This window comes from Schistocerca cancellata, chromosome 2, assembly GCF_023864275.1.
Source record: "Schistocerca cancellata isolate TAMUIC-IGC-003103 chromosome 2, iqSchCanc2.1, whole genome shotgun sequence".
Classification (NCBI taxonomy): domain Eukaryota; kingdom Metazoa; phylum Arthropoda; class Insecta; order Orthoptera; family Acrididae; genus Schistocerca; species Schistocerca cancellata.
Window position 1 is genome coordinate 78,151,611 of NC_064627.1, and position 18,218 is coordinate 78,169,828.

General features: G+C 45.0%; 1 protein-coding gene across 1 annotated transcript in view; it reads right to left on the reverse strand.

Annotated features, from left to right (window-relative positions):
- Positions 1-17,905: 17,905 nt before the first annotated feature.
- Positions 17,906-18,218, reverse strand: part of LOC126150994 (uncharacterized) — a 31,584-nt gene continuing 31,271 nt past the window's right edge. Inside the window, exon 4 of the mRNA XM_049915913.1 lies at positions 17,906-18,063. Coding sequence (XP_049771870.1) covers positions 17,906-18,063 — 158 coding nt within the window. The remainder of the gene's footprint in view (positions 18,064-18,218) is intronic.

An 18,218-nucleotide genomic window follows, 5' to 3' on the forward strand; every position in this document is an offset into this window, starting at 1 on the left:
GATTCACGCTAGAGGAAATGAGTTCCTATTATGGCCAAGAGGTGCAAATCTGACACTGTACTGCACCTCATCAACGCCTCCGGTGCTCATATAGAACAAATAGTGTAATCAGCTGATAATAATAAAATAAACATTACACCATTTTTCTCTTATTTGATATTTCCTGCCCACGCCCCATTCCTAATCCATTACATATGGAAACATTTCTGTACGTCTCTCTTGCATACACAGTACCGTGTCTGCATCAGGTGGTCAAAATTGGGACAATTTTTTTTTCCAGCGTAAGTCGGTTCCCCATTAACGCATTACAATACCAGTACCTAAGTTTCGCTGCCGTAAGATAGTTACAGCACACACAGAACCTCTGCGAGTAACTGCGCTTTATTTATAACCATCCGGTACCAAATAAAGGTAACAATTACAGTCACCTCCACCCTCGAACAGTGACAGACCACTAACAGACCACTATCTTGTTATGTACATTGAAAACTTTACGGTGAGTATCAATGGCAATCACTTGTTTTCGATGCTCGATCTCTTCCACGCTTTCTACATTGCAGAAATTTCCTCATAGAATATTTTATAATCGAATATTGCGCAACATTCAGACCATTTGGAATTATCCATATTTAATTAGGACTTTATAACGCCGTACAAATATTTCAGTGGTTGAAACTTCCAGGCACATTAGAACTGTGTGCCGAACCAAGACTCGAACTCGAGGCCTTTGTCTTTCGTGAGTAAGTGCTGTACCAACTGAGCTACCCAAATACGACCCACGACCCCTCCCCACACCTCCACTTCCGACGGTACCTCGTCTCCTACCTTCCAAACTTCACGCATGTTCTCCTGCGAAACTTGCAAGACTGTGGGTACGGGTCGTGAGTCGCGCTAAGTTGGTAGAACATTTGCCCACGAAAGACAAGGGTTCTGAGTTCGAGTCTCGGTCCGGTACACAGTCTTAACCTGCCTGGAAATTTCATATCAGCGCATACTCCACTGCAGAGTGAAAATTTCATTCTGTATTTCAGCGATTCGCAGGTGACACAAAGGTGATCTAGTGTTCCTCTACGTATAGACTGACGACATTCTCACGACTATACCGATCATCTGTACCACCTTCATCTGATAAATACATGATTACGTCAACTCGGTCTGCTCGTTAATCCATCATAACGTGTCATTCTAGAAATGTAGCACTAGTGCAGTTTCTGGCAACTCAATCAGCGGGAAAGGAAAGAGTCACAAGTATTACCACAATGTTAAGTCCCCCCAACAATCCTCAGCGTCCTGTGATTCTTGGTCTAGTTCACTTGTACTGGCGGATTAGTCCGCAATAACTGCTGCTCCACGCAGTGAATCGCTTAAACGTTCTCGGAAGTCGGGTGTCACGTACGAGGCTGAGTCACACGAAAACCTTAAATTTCTAATAACAAATCGAAATTTCGCACCGTTATCCTGTAAGTTGTTATGCGTGCTACAAACAGCAGGCAGAATGGACTGTCGGTGGGAGCATAGTGCAGATGCACACATACCGTCGCATATCAGTATAAAGATGGCCGCACCACTTGCGACTTGCACCAGGGAATAACAGCGTTCTGTAACTCGGTTTTTGCGTAGTGAAGGTGTGAAACCTATTGAAACTCATCGACGAATGAAGGTTGAGTACTGTGATGCATGTTTTTCACAGCAGCAAGTCTACGAGGTGCATTCAAGATCTAAGGCCTCTGATTTTTTTCTCCGGACTAGAAAGAGATAGAAACATGCGCATTGTTTTAAAATGAGGCCGCGTTCATTGTCAATACGTCCCAGAGATGGCAGCACCGTACGGCAGATGGAATTTTACCACCAGCGACGAGAATGAGAACCGTTTTAAGTACTTAAAATGGCGACGTTTTCCTTACTCGAGCAGCGTGCAATCATTCGTTTTCTGAATTTGCGTCGTGTAAAACCAATTGAAATTCATCGACAGTTGAAGGAGACCGGTGGTGACGGAGTTCTGGATGTGTCGAAAGTGCGTTCGTGGGTGCGACAGTTTATGAAGGCAGAACATTGTGTGACAACAAACCGAAACTACCTCGGGATCGCACAAGCCGGTCTGACGACATGATCGAGAAAGTGGAGAGAATTGTTTTGGGGGATCGCCGAATGACTGTTGAACAGATCACCTCCAGAGTTGGCATTTCTGTGGGTTCTGTGCACACAATCCTGCATGACGACCTGAAAATGCGAAAAGTGTCATCCAGGTGGGTGCCACGAATGCTGACGGACGACCACACGGCTGCCCGTGTGGCATGTTGCCGAGCAATGTTGACGCGCAACGACAGCATGAATGGGACTTTCTTTTCGTCGGTTGTGACAATGGATGAGACGTGGATGTCATTTTTCAATCCAGAAACAAAACGCCAGTCAGCTCAATGGAAGCAAACAGATTCACCGCCACCAAAAAATTTCGGGTAACCACCAGTGCTGAAAAAATGATGGTGTCCATGTTCTGGGACAGCGAGGGCGTAATCCTTACCCATTGCGTTACAAAGGGAACTACGGTAACAGGTGCATCCTAGAAAATGTTTTGAAGAACAAATTCCTTCCTACACTGCAACAAAAACGTCCGGGAAGGGCTGCGCGTGTGCTGTTTCACCAAGACAACGCACCCGCACATCGAGCTAAAGTTACGCAACAGTTTCTTCGTGATAACAACTTTGAAGTTATTCCTCATGCTCCCTACTCACCTGACCTGGCTCCTAGTGACTTTTGGCTTTTTCCAACAACGAAAGACACTCTCCATGGCCGCACATTCACCAGCCGTGCTGCTATTGCCTCAGCGATTTTCCAGTGGTCAAAACAGACTCCTAAAGAGGCCTTCGCCGCTGCCATGGAATCATGGCGTCAGCGTTGTGAAAAATGTGTACGTCTGCAGGGCGATTACGTCGAGAAGTAACGCCAGTTTCATCGATTTCGGGTGAGTAGTGAAATAGAAAAAGAATCGAAGGCCTTATATTTTGAATGCACCTCGTACTAATGGAGTAGGAAGTTCGCAGATGTGACTTCAGTGGAAGATGCTCCTCGTCCGGGTCAGGCACAACGAGTTGTGACTCCACAGAACATTGCAGCAGTTGAAGCCATAGTGAAGGGAAACCGACGAGTGACACTGAATAACATTGCAGCATGTTTACAGATTAGTCATAGGTCAGCACACCACATTGTGTATGATGTGCTCCAGTTTCACAAAGTGTCTGCAAGATGGGTGCCAGGGCAGCTGACTCCTGAAATGAGAGAACGACGTGTTGATGCTTGTGAAGAACTTCTTCGGCGTGTTGAACGAGAAGGTGATGGGTTCGTTGCAAGAAACGTTACTGGGGCGAAACCTGGGTTCACTTCCACCAACTGGAAACGAAAAGAGCGAGCAAGGAGCCATTCCTCATCACTAAAACGAAAGAAATTTCGAACAGAACCATTAGCAGGGAAGGTTATGCTGACTCTCTTTTGGAACGAAAAAGGCGTCATTTTGGAGCATTCATGCCTAGAGGTAGCACTGTCACCAGTTCATCATACACAGATCTCCTAAAAAATCATCTGCGGCCTGCAATCAAATCAAGGCGACGTGGATTGCTGTAAGCAGGTGTCCTTTTGCAACATGACAATGCAAGGTCCCACACTGCCCATACAACAGTTGCAACTATCACAGACCCGCATTTTGAGTGTCTTCCTGCTCCACCATACTCACCAGACCTTGCCCGAAGTGTTTTCCATATGTTTGGACCACTCAAAGACGCAATGGGAGAAAAGAAGTTCCGTTCTGATGAAGAGGTACGACACGCAGTGGTTGAGCGGACTACCAAAAGAATTTTTTTCTAAAGGAATTTTTGCACTTTGTAAGCGCTGGAGGACTTGCATTGAGCGTGGGGGAGATTAAGTTGAAAAGTAATACAGATTTCTACCACTTCTGCACCATATCTAATATTTAAAAAATATTTAAGCTTTTCATTCGACTCATCCTCGGAACAGCGGACAGCTGCAACAGTCACGGCTTTTAACGGTGCTGCCCATCTCACGCGTCCACACCCGCAACTCTACCTGTCCCAGTAGATACGTCCTCAACTGAAACAGCAGCTGCCTTACAACAATTAACTGTAAGTTAATTGCAGATTCTCGCAGCATCAATTTATCACTTTCACATGCCTGCGGATCAGCATATGACAGATAAATGTACCTACAGTATACTACCAGCGAAATATTTCACCATATCCTTGAAGGGAGCCAGTTAACTGTTTACACAGGCCGCAAACCCCTAATATATGCTTCCCGCTAGAAACTGTAGAAATCATCGACGACCAAACTATACTGTCCCATTCACTAAAGTTACCAGGCACGTTAGTAGTGCGCCGAATATACAAGCAGATGGTCATCCCCGTATCCCACACCGACATAACAGCTAAGTTATAATGTTTTCGAAGCTCTTAATACGGCGCAGAAGTACTATGAAAAATTAAAGTTTCTCCTGGTTACTTTATCCAGCTCTCAATTCCAGCCTGTCAACATTCTAAAAGCAAACGGAAGGTTGTTCAGTAACGTCTCAACATAGAATTCACATATGTTTGTTACGACTGGGGTCCAGTGTTAGTACATCTCCTCGTATCTCAGGCAGCTTTGTGCTACGATTGTCCTGGTACATTCACACTTAAGTACTGCTATATCCATAACTTAATATCTTTACTGGTAAAAACATCCTATAATTAATGCACATGCTACCCCGCGGGACATATCATGCACCCAGTATTTTGTAGTCCCTGAGCCAAATCATGTTTCATCAAGTTACAGCCAAGGCTGAAGTCCTGTCCCAGAGTTCCTGTGATGCAAAATAACAATATTTTATAACTTTTAAATCGAGGTATACGTCTGCCTTTAATAGGAGTGATTTTCTTTAATTTTGTTTTCTTGAATAAGATTGCTCACCGTGCTAATTTCCTGTTCTAGTAACTAGTGGCTTTCCCAACACGTTTTGGCTGAATTTATTTGATCGTCTAAGTACACTGTGACCTTTCTCTCTAGGCAGCGACCCGACACGTCGCGCAGAGCCCTTACAGACTCTGATCTAGAGGCTGAGCCCTAAAGGTAACATCCGCACAGAAAAGCTGTGTATTATCGGTAATTCAGTGGTAACTTAATGTGCCAACACCCAGATGTAGGATGGAGAATAGTGAATATCTATACCCACAGAATCACTGTAGCAATTAATATACTAATTTTGGCCGATATCTCTCCTCCGCCACAATTTCATTCGACTTGTGAAAGTTTAGAGCTAACAGCAGTATTCTTCCTTTATTAGAGACAGCCGCCGTGGTGTTATTCTAACGGCTTACTGCTGGCTCTGTAATGCCACCATCCAGCATTTGTTGAACTTACTTCTGTCTTTGAGAACGTAATTGTACACGGCTTACTGTAGAGTGGCATATTAGGATTCATTATTCAGACTGTGTAATTGCAACCGTGAGCAACTATACAGAATCTGAATTAACTGTTCTTTTTCTCTGCTAGTTCCACAATAATATGGTTCTGTTTCCCTGACTTTTTGAATGGTGGGACTATAATCAGGTACTGTCTTTTCTGCTCTTGTATTTTCGGCTAGCGAGCACTGTATCTTATATTTTAATCACGTATATAGTGTGTCGCGGCCCACTCTTTTTAGTGCTACCGTTGCCTGTTATCAGATCTAGTCGTGAGTAGTCCTTTCTCTTGACCCAAATGGTTACTGCACTTCGTAGCCAGTGGAGTCAGAATACATAATTTCAGAATACCAATCATATTGTATGTAAACATGAAATGGCCCTTCGGGAATTCTAGTGAAAATTGTTTCTTTAAAGGTTGATTTCTCTTCCCTACAGAATTTACGATTCTGAAGCATGGTGGTGCTAACATCGGACATCATCCTTTTCTACCACTAATGCGTATGTCACGTTCCTTGAAAGCGGAGAGATCGCTCCCAGAATCTCTAGCAGCAAGTAGTTCTCTATCTTCAATCACCACCAGCATTACTGGCAGGTATGTATCATCAGTATCTGTATTATCTATACTCTTCTAATTTCTTTGTCTGTCTATGATTAGTGAGACTTCTGCATACACACGCTCTTTGAGGTAACATCTGTGTTAGTAAAGTTTTCATCCATTATGGATGAGGATTACTGCGACTGTGAAGAATCAAGGTTTCTTGAAATTACTGCAACCGGCTGCCTTTTGTTTTGTTCTTTAGTTTTTATTATCTTATTACCGGTATCGAACCGTGTAGCGATTCGTTATCAGATGGTACATATTTATTGATTGTTTGCAGCAGTGTGTGAGTTGTGTAGCGTTATTAGTATTCGTTGGTTAGTTGTTGGTGCACACAGCATTCTGAAAAAAACATAATCACTGTTTTCCAGTAACGCTGAAATGAAATGATCGTATGGCATAGTTGGCCGGGATGTCCCATTCGAGTTCGGTCGCCAAGTGCGAGTCTTACTTCGTATTTGATTGAGCGCCACATTGGGCGACTTGCGGCCGATGTTGAGGATGGCAACACAACACCCAGTCCACGAACGGAGAAAATCTCCGACCTGACCGGGAATCAAATGGTTCAAATGGCTCTGAGCACTATGGGACTTAACATCTGTGGTCATCAGTCCCCTAGAACTTAGAACTACTTAAACCTAACTAACCTAAGGACATCACACACATCCATGCCCGAGGCAGGATTCGAACCTGCGACCGTAGCAGTCGCGCGGTTCCGGACTCAGCGCCTAGAACCGCGAGACCACCGCGGCCGGCGACCGGGAATCGAACCCGGGCCCAGTGCATCAGAGGCAAGAACATTACCACCCAGCTAAGTAGGCGGTCTCCAATGACGTTAATTTTACTGCACTTCACTCACTTAGCTACAGGTATCACGTTCTGCATGCTTTAGATTTTGTAAAGCATTTGGAACGTGCTACATTTGGCCATCTACATCTAAGTGACTACTCTGCTATTCACAATAAAGTGCCTGGCAAAGGGTTCAATGAACCACCTTCAAGTTGTCTCTCTACCGCTCCACTCTAGAACGGCGCGAGGGGAAAACGACAACATAAATTTTTCTGTGCGAGTCCTGATTTCTCTTATTTTATCGTGATGATCATTTCTCCCTATGTTGGTGGTTGCCAACAGAATGTTTTCGCAATCGGAGGAGGAAACTGGTGACTGAAATTTCATGAGAAGATCCCGTCGCCACGAAAACGACTTTTTTTTAAAGATTGCCACTACAGTTCACGTATCATGTCTGTGGCACTATGTCCCCTGCTTCGCGATAATACAAAACGAGCTGCCCTTCTTTGTACTTTTTCGATGTCATCCGTCAGTCCCATCAGATGCGGATTCCACAACGCACAGCAATATTCCAGAATAGAGCGGACAATCGTGGTGTAAGCAGTCTCTTTAGTAGACCAGTTGAACCTTCTAATTGTTCTGCCAATGAATCGCAGTCTTGGCTCTACCCACAACATTATGTATGTAATCGTTCCAATTTAGGGTATTTGTGATTGCAATCCATAAGCATTTAGTTGAATTTACAGTCTTATGATTTGTGTGACTTATCGCGTAATCGAAATTTAGCTGATTTATTTTAGTACTCATGTGAATAACTTCACACTTTTCTTTATTCAGGGTCAATTGCCACTTTTAGCATCATACAGATATCTTATCTAAATCATTTTGCAATTCGTGTTGGTCCTCTGATGACTTTACAAGACGGTAAAAATGGCTCTGAGCATTATGCGACTTAACTTTTGAGGTCATAAGTCGCCTAGAACTTAGAACTAATTAAACCAAACTAATCTAAGGGCAGCACACACATCCATGCCCAAGGAAGGATTCGAACCTGTTACCGTAGCAGTCGCTCCGGCTACAGACTGTAGCGCCTAGAACCGCACGGCCACTCCGGCCGGCAAGACGGTAAAAGACAGCATCATCTGCAAGCAATCTAAGATGGCCAATGAGATTGTCTCCTATGTCGTTCATATCGATCAGGGACAGTAGAGGGCCTATAACATCTCCTTGGGGAACGCCGGATATTATTTCTGTTTTACTCGATGTCTTTCCGTCTATTACTACGAACTGTGACCTTTCTGACAGGAAATCACGAATCCAGTCGCACAATTGAGGTGGTATTCTATAGGCAGGCAGTTTGGTTAGATGACGCTTGTGAGGAACGGTGTCGAAAGCCTTCTGGAAATCTAAAAATATGGAATCAGTTTGATGTGTCTTGAGCAATTTTCCAGTCTTTCGGTTCGGATCTTTCTGGCAGCGAGCGGTTGTATGTAATTGCTAAATATGGAGCTATTGTATCAGCATACTCTGAGAGGAACCTGACTGGTATACAATTTGGAGCGGAAGCCTTGCTTTTATTAAGTGATTTAAGCTGCTTTGCGGCACCGAGGATATCTATTTCTATGTTTCTCATCTTGGCAGATGTTCTTGATTGGAATTCAGGAATATTTACTTCGCCTTCTTGGTGAAGGAGTTTCGGAAAATCGTCTTTAGAAACTCTACTTTAGTGGCACTGTCATCAGTGGCTTCACCGTTGTTATCGAGCAGTGAAGGTATTGATTGCATATTGCCACTGGTGTGCTTTATGTATGGCCATAATCTCTTTGGGATATCTGCCAGATTTCGAGACAGGGTTTCGTTATGGAAATTATGTATAGCACCTCGCAGTGAAGTACGCGCTACATTTCAAACTTCTGCAAAACTTTTCCAGTCTTGTGGATTTTGCGTTCTTTTAAATTTGGCATGCTTTTCTCGATGATTCTGTAACAGGAATCTGACCCGTTTTGTGTACCATGGTGGATCAGTATCATCACTTATTGATTTATGTGTTATATATCTCTCAATTGCTGTCGATACTATCTCTTTGAAATCATTCCACAACTTTTCTACGCATATATGATCAGATCGGAAGTAGTGCAGACTGTCTCTTGAACAGGTGTTAATAGCATTTTTATCAGCTTTTTAAATAGATATACTTTGCGTTTCTTTGAGATGGTTGTAGGAGTTACGGTATTCAGCCTGGCAGCTACTGCCTTGTGGTTGCTTATCCCTGTATTCGTCACGATACTCACTATTTGTCCAGATTAAAGTCACCACCGACTATAATCATATGATTGGGGTACCTATTTGAAATGAGACTCAAGGTTTCTTTGAACTGTTCAGCAGCTATATCGTCTCAGCCGGGGTCGGTAAACGACCCAATTAATAGTTTAGTCCGATTGTGAAGTGTAACCTGGACCCATACTATTTCGCAGGAACTATCTACTTCAGTTTCACTACAAGGCAAACTATTGCTGACAGCAATAAATACTCCACCACCAATTGTATTTAATCTATTCTTTCTGAAAACTGTTATGTTGTTAGAAAAAATTTCTGCTGAACTTATTTCCGGCTTTAGCCAGCTTCCTGTACCTATGACTATTTGAACTTCAGTGCTTTCTATTACGGCTAGGAGCTCTGGTTCTTTCCCAACACAGCTACTACAATTTACAACCACAATACCGATCGTTTCTACAACTACCTTACTGTGTTTTACCTGTACCCTTTTTGACGGACGCCCTTTGAGTGGTTACCCGAGGACCTCTAATCTAAAAAATGGACCACTCCCTTCCACACAGCCCTCTCTACCCGTGTAGCCGCTTCCTGTGTGTGCAGTGCTGGCCGGAGTAGCCGTGCGGTTGTAGGCGCTACAGTCTGGAACCGCGTGACCGCTACGGTCGTATGTTCGAACCCTGCCTCGGGCATGGATGTGTGTGATGTCCTTAGGTTAGTTAGGTTTACGTAGTTCTAAGTTCTAGGGGACTGATGACCTTAGTAGTTAAGTCCCATAGTGCTCAGAGCCATTTTTAACCTGTGTGTAGTGGACTCCTGACCTATTAAGCGGAACCCAGCAACCCACCACACGATGGCGCAGGTCAAGGAATCTGCAGCCAACACGGTCACAGAACCGCCTGATTGATTCAGGCCCTCCACTCGGCTCTGCACCAAAGGACCAAAGTCGGTTCTATCGACGATGCTGCAGATGGTGAGCTCCGCCTTAATCTCTCAAGCAAGACTGGCAGTCTTCATTGTTTCCGCAAGCCGCTCAAAACCAGAGAGAATCTCCTCCGATCCAAAGCGACATACGTCATTAGTACCGACATTAGCCACCACCTACAGTTGTCTGCAACATGTACTCTTCATGGCATCCAGAAGCAGCCTTTCCAGCCATGTTCCCAAGAGGACCCATTACGAGCCTAACGTTTTGGAGTTGTCAACTGTCAGCAAACCCACCCTCTGTGAACGACCAGACCTTGCTGGCCGAGAAGCTTCCTCTGGAACAGGGTGGACGACTGCATCCGGTTCAGAAGCATCGTCAGCCACAGATAACGCTCGAAACCTTTTCGTCAAACAAACCAATGAGGCCCTACTATCGGCCTCTAGGAATGTTTTTCGCTGCCTGGTAGACTTTGGAATGATCTCCCATTCGACCACAGGTGAAGGGTCAACCTCAGTGCAGGCAGTACCTGGGGCGGCCACAGCAGTGGACCGAACGGGGGACACGTGGGACGTGCTCGACGTCTCTCACATCCCTGCGTCCGACCCCCCCCCCCCCAACCAGTGTTGCTCCTTGGCAACAGCCCCAAGCTGTGTGATGGAAGCCAACACAGTCTGGAGCTGTAAGCGAAGAGTCACCACATGCTTTACATTATGCTGTGTTCTTTAAACTTTGTGTCTAGCACCTGTATTTTATCCTTAGTAATTTTCCTAGACAGTGCCTTATTACAAGCGCTGCTATATTCCTGATTATCCTGTTTTAATGAACTGAAAGGTAGTTGAGTTCTCTCGCAATGGTTTCTGATATTTGAGAATAGCAGATTTCTTTATTTTGCAGTAAATCGTGTTCCTGAAATACTTCACATGTTTTTCCTAAATGAATAGTTCAAGTTTCACTAAAGTATAACCGCCATAGAAAGGTCTGAATTGCTTTACTTAAATGCCTTTGTTGTTAAAATCTCAGTACAGCATTAAAGTTACATGAATAAAATTGGGATTATTCAGAATAGTTATTGGATAGTAAAAATTAAGTGCAGGTTTGCAATAATATTTATATTATCAAGTGTCAGTATTTAAAAGTTTTTTTATATTTTCTTGTAACATAATTAGTCAGTGTTGATCTCATTCTACTGATAGATTAGTTTCTGGGTCCTCACGATAGCTGTTGAGTCTATTTTGTAATATATACTGCAGCAGTGTACTAAAGAAATACAGCTTTCATCTCTATAACTTGTGTGTGCTATAATAACTAACTGGCTTCTACTATTCAGACTGTAACACATGTACGTACCATAAGTTTAATTTGAGGTATATAGTGTAAAGAAAGAACAAATAGTAATCAATATATATATATATATATATATATATATATATATATATATATATATATATATATATATATATATATATATATATATATATACACTCCTGGAAATGGAAAAAAGAACACATTGACACCGGTGTGTCAGACCCACCATACTTGCTCCGGACACTGCGAGAGGGCTGTACAAGCAATGATCACACGCACGGCACAGCGGACACACCAGGAACCGCGGTGTTGGCCGTCGAATGGCGCTAGGTGCGCAGCATTTGTGCACCGCCGCCGTCAGTGTCAGCCAGTTTGCCGTGGCATACGGAGCTCCATCGCAGTCTTTAACACTGGTAGCATGCCGCGACAGCGTGGACGTGAACCGTATGTGCAGTTGACGGAATTTGAGCGAGGGCGTATAGTGGGCATGCAGGAGGCCGGGTGGACGTACCGCCGAATTGCTCAACACGTGGGGCGTGAGGTCTCCACAGTACATCGATGTTGTCGCCAGTGATCGGCGGAAGGTGCACGTGCCCGTCGACCTGGGACCGGACCGCAGCGACGCACGGATGCACGCCAAGACCGTAGGATCCTACGCAGTGCCGTAGGGGACCGCACCGCCACTTCCCAGCAAATTAGGGACACTGTTGCTCCTGGGGTATCGGCGAGGACCATTCGCAACCGTCTCCATGAAGCTGGGCTACGGTCCCGCACACCGTTAGGCCGTCTTCCGCTCGCGCCCCAACATCGTGCAGCCCGCCTCCAGTGGTGTCGCGACAGGCGTGAATGGAGGGACGAATGGAGACGTGTCATCTTCAGCGATGAGAGTCGCTTCTGCCTTGGTGCCAATGATGGTCGTATGCGTGTTTGGCGCCGTGCAGGTGAGCGCCACAATCAGGACTGCATACGACCGAGGCACACAGGGCCAACACCCGGCATCATGGTGTGGGGAGCGATCTCCTACACTGGCCGTACACCACTGGTGATCGTCGAGGGGACACTGAATAGTGCACGGTACATCCAAACCGTCATCGAACCCATCGTTCTACCATTCCTAGACCGGCAAGGGAACTTGCTGTTCCAACAGGACAATGCACGTCCGCATGTATCCCGTGCCACCCAACGTGCTCTAGAAGGTGTAAGTCAACTACCCTGGCCAACAAGATCTCCGTATCTGTCCCCCATTGAGCATGTTTGGGACTGGATGAAGCGTCGTCTCACGCGGTCTGCACGTCCAGCACGAACGCTGGTCCAACTGAGGCGCCAGGTGGAAATGGCATGGCAAGCCGTTCCACAGGACTACATCCAGCATCTCTACGATCGTCTCCATGGGAGAATAGCAGCCTGCATTGCTGCGAAAGGTGGATATACACTGTACTAGTGCCGACATTGTGCATGCTGTGTTGCCTGTGTCTATGTGCCTGTGGTTCTGTCAGTGTGATGTCAGTGTGATCATGTGATGTATCTGACCCCAGGAATGTGTCAATAAAGTTTCCCCTTCCTGGGCCAATGAATTCACGGTGTTCTTATTTCAATTTCCAGGAGTGTATCTCTTTGCTTACCGCCTCGAGTGTTTCATCCATAGATTCCTGTTTCTTGGCTATGTTTTTCATGCTAGCTGCTTCATCTTTAATTACGGAATGTATATAAAGCCACATCGGTTGCATAAAATATTTGTCAATTGGCCACGGTTTCGATTGCACTAGGGCAACTTCATCAAAATAAAAAACTTACATGGAATACATGTAATCACACCATGGTTATAAACGTCTGAGCAAAGATACTCTCGTCAAACAAAATTGTCACAAGAATAAAAACTAAAATGTGAAAGTATAACATGATTATCAACTAGATAAAATACTCAATGGAAAACAAATGACTGCCGCAAGGTCGCTTAGGGCCAAGAGCGGGATAGCACAGCCGCTACCTTCAGAATAACATCTTTTCCCCATATTATGCTAAAGGCACATAACTCAAAAATCGCTACTACTGATTTCCTCAATTGGTGCAATACTCGCAGAATCGAGTCTAACCTGTTCAAATGAGCGAGAGTCAAGTCGTAGCTTCTGCATTCGGCTGTTTGATTAGGTCTGTTTTCTAAAAGATGCACTTCTACGTTTTCCTAATAACCATCCATACTTGTTAACTATTTAGCGGTTGAATGAACGAAACGAATTTTTTTCCACATGATAAATTACACTCGTTCATTTTATGTCTTGAGTAAATCAAATCCAAATTGCACAAAATAAACCCCCTACACGTAGTCATCACATGCATGTTCTCCTTCTAACAGAACGCTGAGCATGCACTATCTGATCAAAACCCTCCGGACACCTATTAGTGGTTATTAATATGACGCGTGTCCATCCTTCACTTTTACGACGGCTTGGAATCTGCTGAACATGGGTCAGCGAGGTGTCTGTATGCCTGCGCAGGAGCCGAAACCAGAGAAGTAGAGATGTGTAGTGCTGGAGTGTCGAGCAAAACCGACGTTCCAACTGAAAAGTGGTTCCCCCAGTTCAGGTCGGGACTCTGTATAGATCAAGTTCATTGTAAAAAATTTTTCTTTATTTATAAACACAGTCACATGTTTATGACACAGTCATAACCGGTTTCGGCCATACAATGACCATCTTCAGATGCTAAACGCGGCATACACTGTGCTGTGCTGTGTTCAGTGTATGCCGTGTTTAGCATCTGAAGATGGTCATTGTATGGCCGAAACCGGTTATGACTGTGTCATTAACATGACACTGTGTTTATAAATAAAGAAAAAAATTTTTACAAGAGAATCAACCACGCAATCGATATACAAAATGTCGTTTCTTCCAAGGCAAGTCCATTTCAGGAAATTTATTGTCCACAGTCAGTTGCGTCAAAAATGCTGCTTTATGAAAGGGTGTGCTCCCACGCTGCTAAACGGTAATCTTTTTCGATGAGCTCCTCTACTGTACACAGTACACAATAGTGAAGCATGTGTCCACATCCCTTAGCAATTATCGGTTTATTAAGCGCAAAATAGGGACCACAACGTAACCACGAACAATAGTGCCCTACTCTTACACCACCCCCTACGTACATCACTGTGGGCTCTGATGGCAACTAACTTTCTCCAGGCGTTCGCCGAACCCAACCCCTTCCACCGGACTGCCACAGGGAACAGTGTGAAGCATTCTTCTAGTCAGCCATGGTGCAGTGACGCCGCTTAGCGCTGACCACGGTAACGTGTGACTCATCAGGAGCTGCTCGATCATTATACCCGACTCTTTCTTCTCTCCTAAGCACAGGCATTGTGCTATCAGTACTGCTGGCAGCAATTTGGAACTCGCAAGAGACTCCTTCCGCTGATTTCGTGTGATTTTTGCCAGCCACCTTTCCGTAATGCTCGACAGTCTCTGTCCGTCAGTACGGGAGGTATGTCTGGTCTTGGTTTAGCTGTCTTGTTTCTTTGTGTTTCCACTCCGCAGTCGCATCCCTGCACTACTGTGTATTGCATGTCTACAGGTACACCGTGCCTTGTTGCATCTGCTGCCTTGTAGCAACGTTCCACATTGCCCCTCGTCCGTCAGAGCATACTCGGGTAGCTTCGCGGTATCCGCCATGTGTGGAGTAACTGGGTTTTCCTGGCTTTTTGTGTCATGTATTCTCCCCTACAGTGTGAATTTTTTTTTATTACCTTAGGATCTCCCTTTCATTTCCATGTGATTTCAAACCTTGTAGCTGGCCGCTGTGGCCGAGCGGTTCTAGGCGCGTCAGTCCGGAACCCCGCTGCTGCTACGGTCGCAGGTTCGAATCCTGCCTCGGGCATGGATGTGTGTGATGTCATTAGGTTAGTGAGGTTTAAGTAGTTCTAAGTTCTAGGGGACTGATGACCTCAGAAGTTAAGTCCCATAGTGCTCAGAGACATTTGAATTATTTTTTTCAAACCTTGTACGTACTAATGATGAAGTAAGTCTTTCACACAAGGTAACTGTTAACGGTGGATTATCATATATTTATATTAATTATTCAATAAGAAGTTCGTCACTTGGCTTCTTCACCTAGAAAAGACTACATTAAAATTTTACCACATTAGGCAACACAGCCACTAGAGGAGTATTTTGCTGAAAGTTTACAACTACTGCTTGGAGGATTTCTTCAATTTATGGTTGATTTGGGGAGGAGACCAAGCAGTGAGGTCAACGGTCCCATAGAGTTAGGAAAGAATGCAGAAGGAAACAGCAGTGCCCTTTCAAAGGAACGATCCCGGCATTTCCCTGAAGTGATTTAGGGAAATAGCGGAAAACCTGAATCGGGAAGGCCGGACGCCTGTTTCAACCGTCGTTCTCCCGAATGCGAGTCCAGTTTGCTAACCACTTTGACACCCCGCTCGGTTTCAATTTAAGATAGAGTTTAAAGTCGAAAGGTACGACACAAGTTTCGTCACTGTATACATGCTAAGGGCTGCGCATCTTATTTCAGTGGTGAACCACTCATCAATCTCATCATCGATTCACTTGTATTTGCTTTTTACTTTCACTACCGTGTTCACCCTTTATGAAAACGATTCCAGTGTTCTCGTTGTTCAACACTCGTGGTTACAATATTAACTCATTTTCCTTCGTCACACCGGCTGTAAAGTGTACTAAAAATAATAAATAGAACAAGAAACGTAAATGTAGATGGAAAACGCTTTCCAGAAGAAATAAAATGTTATGGGAACATCTGTTATGGCATCCACGAATATTTAGCTGTTGAAATTCAAAGCTGAGGCTGAATATGCAGTCTGGGTGAAAGAATAGTGTACGCAGATTCTAGAGGATATTGACGATGGTAAGGTGTGAAAAGAAAACACATCAGTAGAAAAGATGTATGAGTGCCCTCTGTTTTGATTCTGCAACCAGTGACCCTATCGAGTTTAGAGATGAACAGTATTGGCAACATATATTCTAGCGTACAACCGGGCCCCACAGATGAGTATGTACTGCTGGTGAACAACTCCAGTGATTTGAATGGCGTCGGAGTTTTGGTCTGCGGGAAGGTGGATGGACATATTAATGGATTGCCGCATATGTTGAGCACAGTGTGTCGGCGAAGTGTTTCTCCTTTCAACAGTGGTTTGTGGAACATTGCCACATTTGCAGACCACGTATTACAAACGGACATTAAGACTAGCTCGTCGTAGGGGCAGCAGTGGCCTACCGAACATCATCCAGGGAAGAACTCTGGGCAGATATTGGATCTGCTGTGTCACAGAGAACAGTTGGAAACCATCCGCTTGCAGCAGGACTAAGAGCACGTGTGCCTCTGGCCAGACCACAGCTGACACAAGACGCAGCCAAACTTGGCTACTCTGGTACCGTGAAAGAATCGAATGGAGTGTAGAATGGCGCTCTGTTGTCGTGACTGATAACAGTGGATTCTGTCTGTACGCGAGTGATGGCCTTAGACGCGTATGGCGTACATCCGATGAGCTGCCTAGTCCGGAGTGCGTTGGCCCCATTCCGTGTTCCATTGTGCGAGGGTCCATCAGTTACCACTCGCGTTCACGTTTGATTTATCTATTGGTCAAAGCAACCGGTGCGCACTACATTACGCATATCATTATCCCCGTGCTATTGGCAAATCAGGACAGTGCACGTACACATACGGCTGCTGCGATGTAATTTGCTTTCTGTGGTGTTCAACAACTGGCCTTGCCAGCAAGATCACCATATCTCTCGGCAGCTGAATATCTCCAGCTGAATATCTGCCAGGAAGTTTCATATCAGCGCACACTCCGCTGCAGAGTGAAAAAATTCTCATTCTGGAAACATCCCCCAGGCTGTGGCTAAGCCATGTCTCCGCAATATCCTTTCTTTCAGGAGTGCTAGTTCTGCAAGGTTCGCAGGAGAGCTTCTGTAAAGTTTGGAAGGTAGGAGACGAGGTACTGGCAGAAGTAAAGCTGTGAGTACCGGACGTGAGTCGTGCTTCGGTAGCTCAGTTGGTAGAGCACTTGCCTGCGAAAGGCAAAGGTCCCGAGCTCGAGTCTCGGTCGGGCACACAGTTTTAATCTGCCAGGAAGTTTCATATCAGCTGAATATCTGTAGAACATGGTGAAGCGGGAGCTCACTCGTTCTCCAGAAGAAACATTTCACAATGTCAACAAAGGAAGTAAGAGACTTGGGCTATTCTCATCTTTATGATCGTTTGTATGCGGGAATACACGCCTGCATTGCCGCCAGAGGAGGTGGACTGTGTGTTGATGTGACTGTTTCTTTACCTGCTATTCGGTCTGAATTTGTTGTCGTCTACTCCTACAACCTGGTCAATAAAATGACCTTGTCCTTGATGGTGTTGCATTTTTATACTTTTCACCAGTCTAAGTCATTTATTGGGTACTTACTCAGGGCTTTTTCTTTCAGGAGACATATATCCACGTACTCGGAAATATGCGCGAGACAGTACTTTCTGTTTATTTGACAAAAGAGATTACATCAACAGTAGCACAATGAATCCCGAAGCACCTGACAAGAAAGGCCTTTGCTACGCCGGCAGCTCACAGACGAACGGGAGCGGGACTTTGCTGCGGATGTTCCTGACTTTGCCCGTTGCCTCCCACACCGCGCCGCATTCACCTTCCATGGACGGTGGACCAGCGCTCTCGTCCCAGTTGATGTAGCCAACGGAGTCGAGTGGTTCACCTGAAGGCACAGAAGAAGAGCAGTGAGCAAACGGAATACCAGTAACCTCATGCTGAATCGATTTGAGAGACACTACTTACCCAAACACGATGTTCACTGCCGATCGTGGGACTGAACGCTGTTTGGTGATGTTGTGGGCATGTAAGGCAATATAG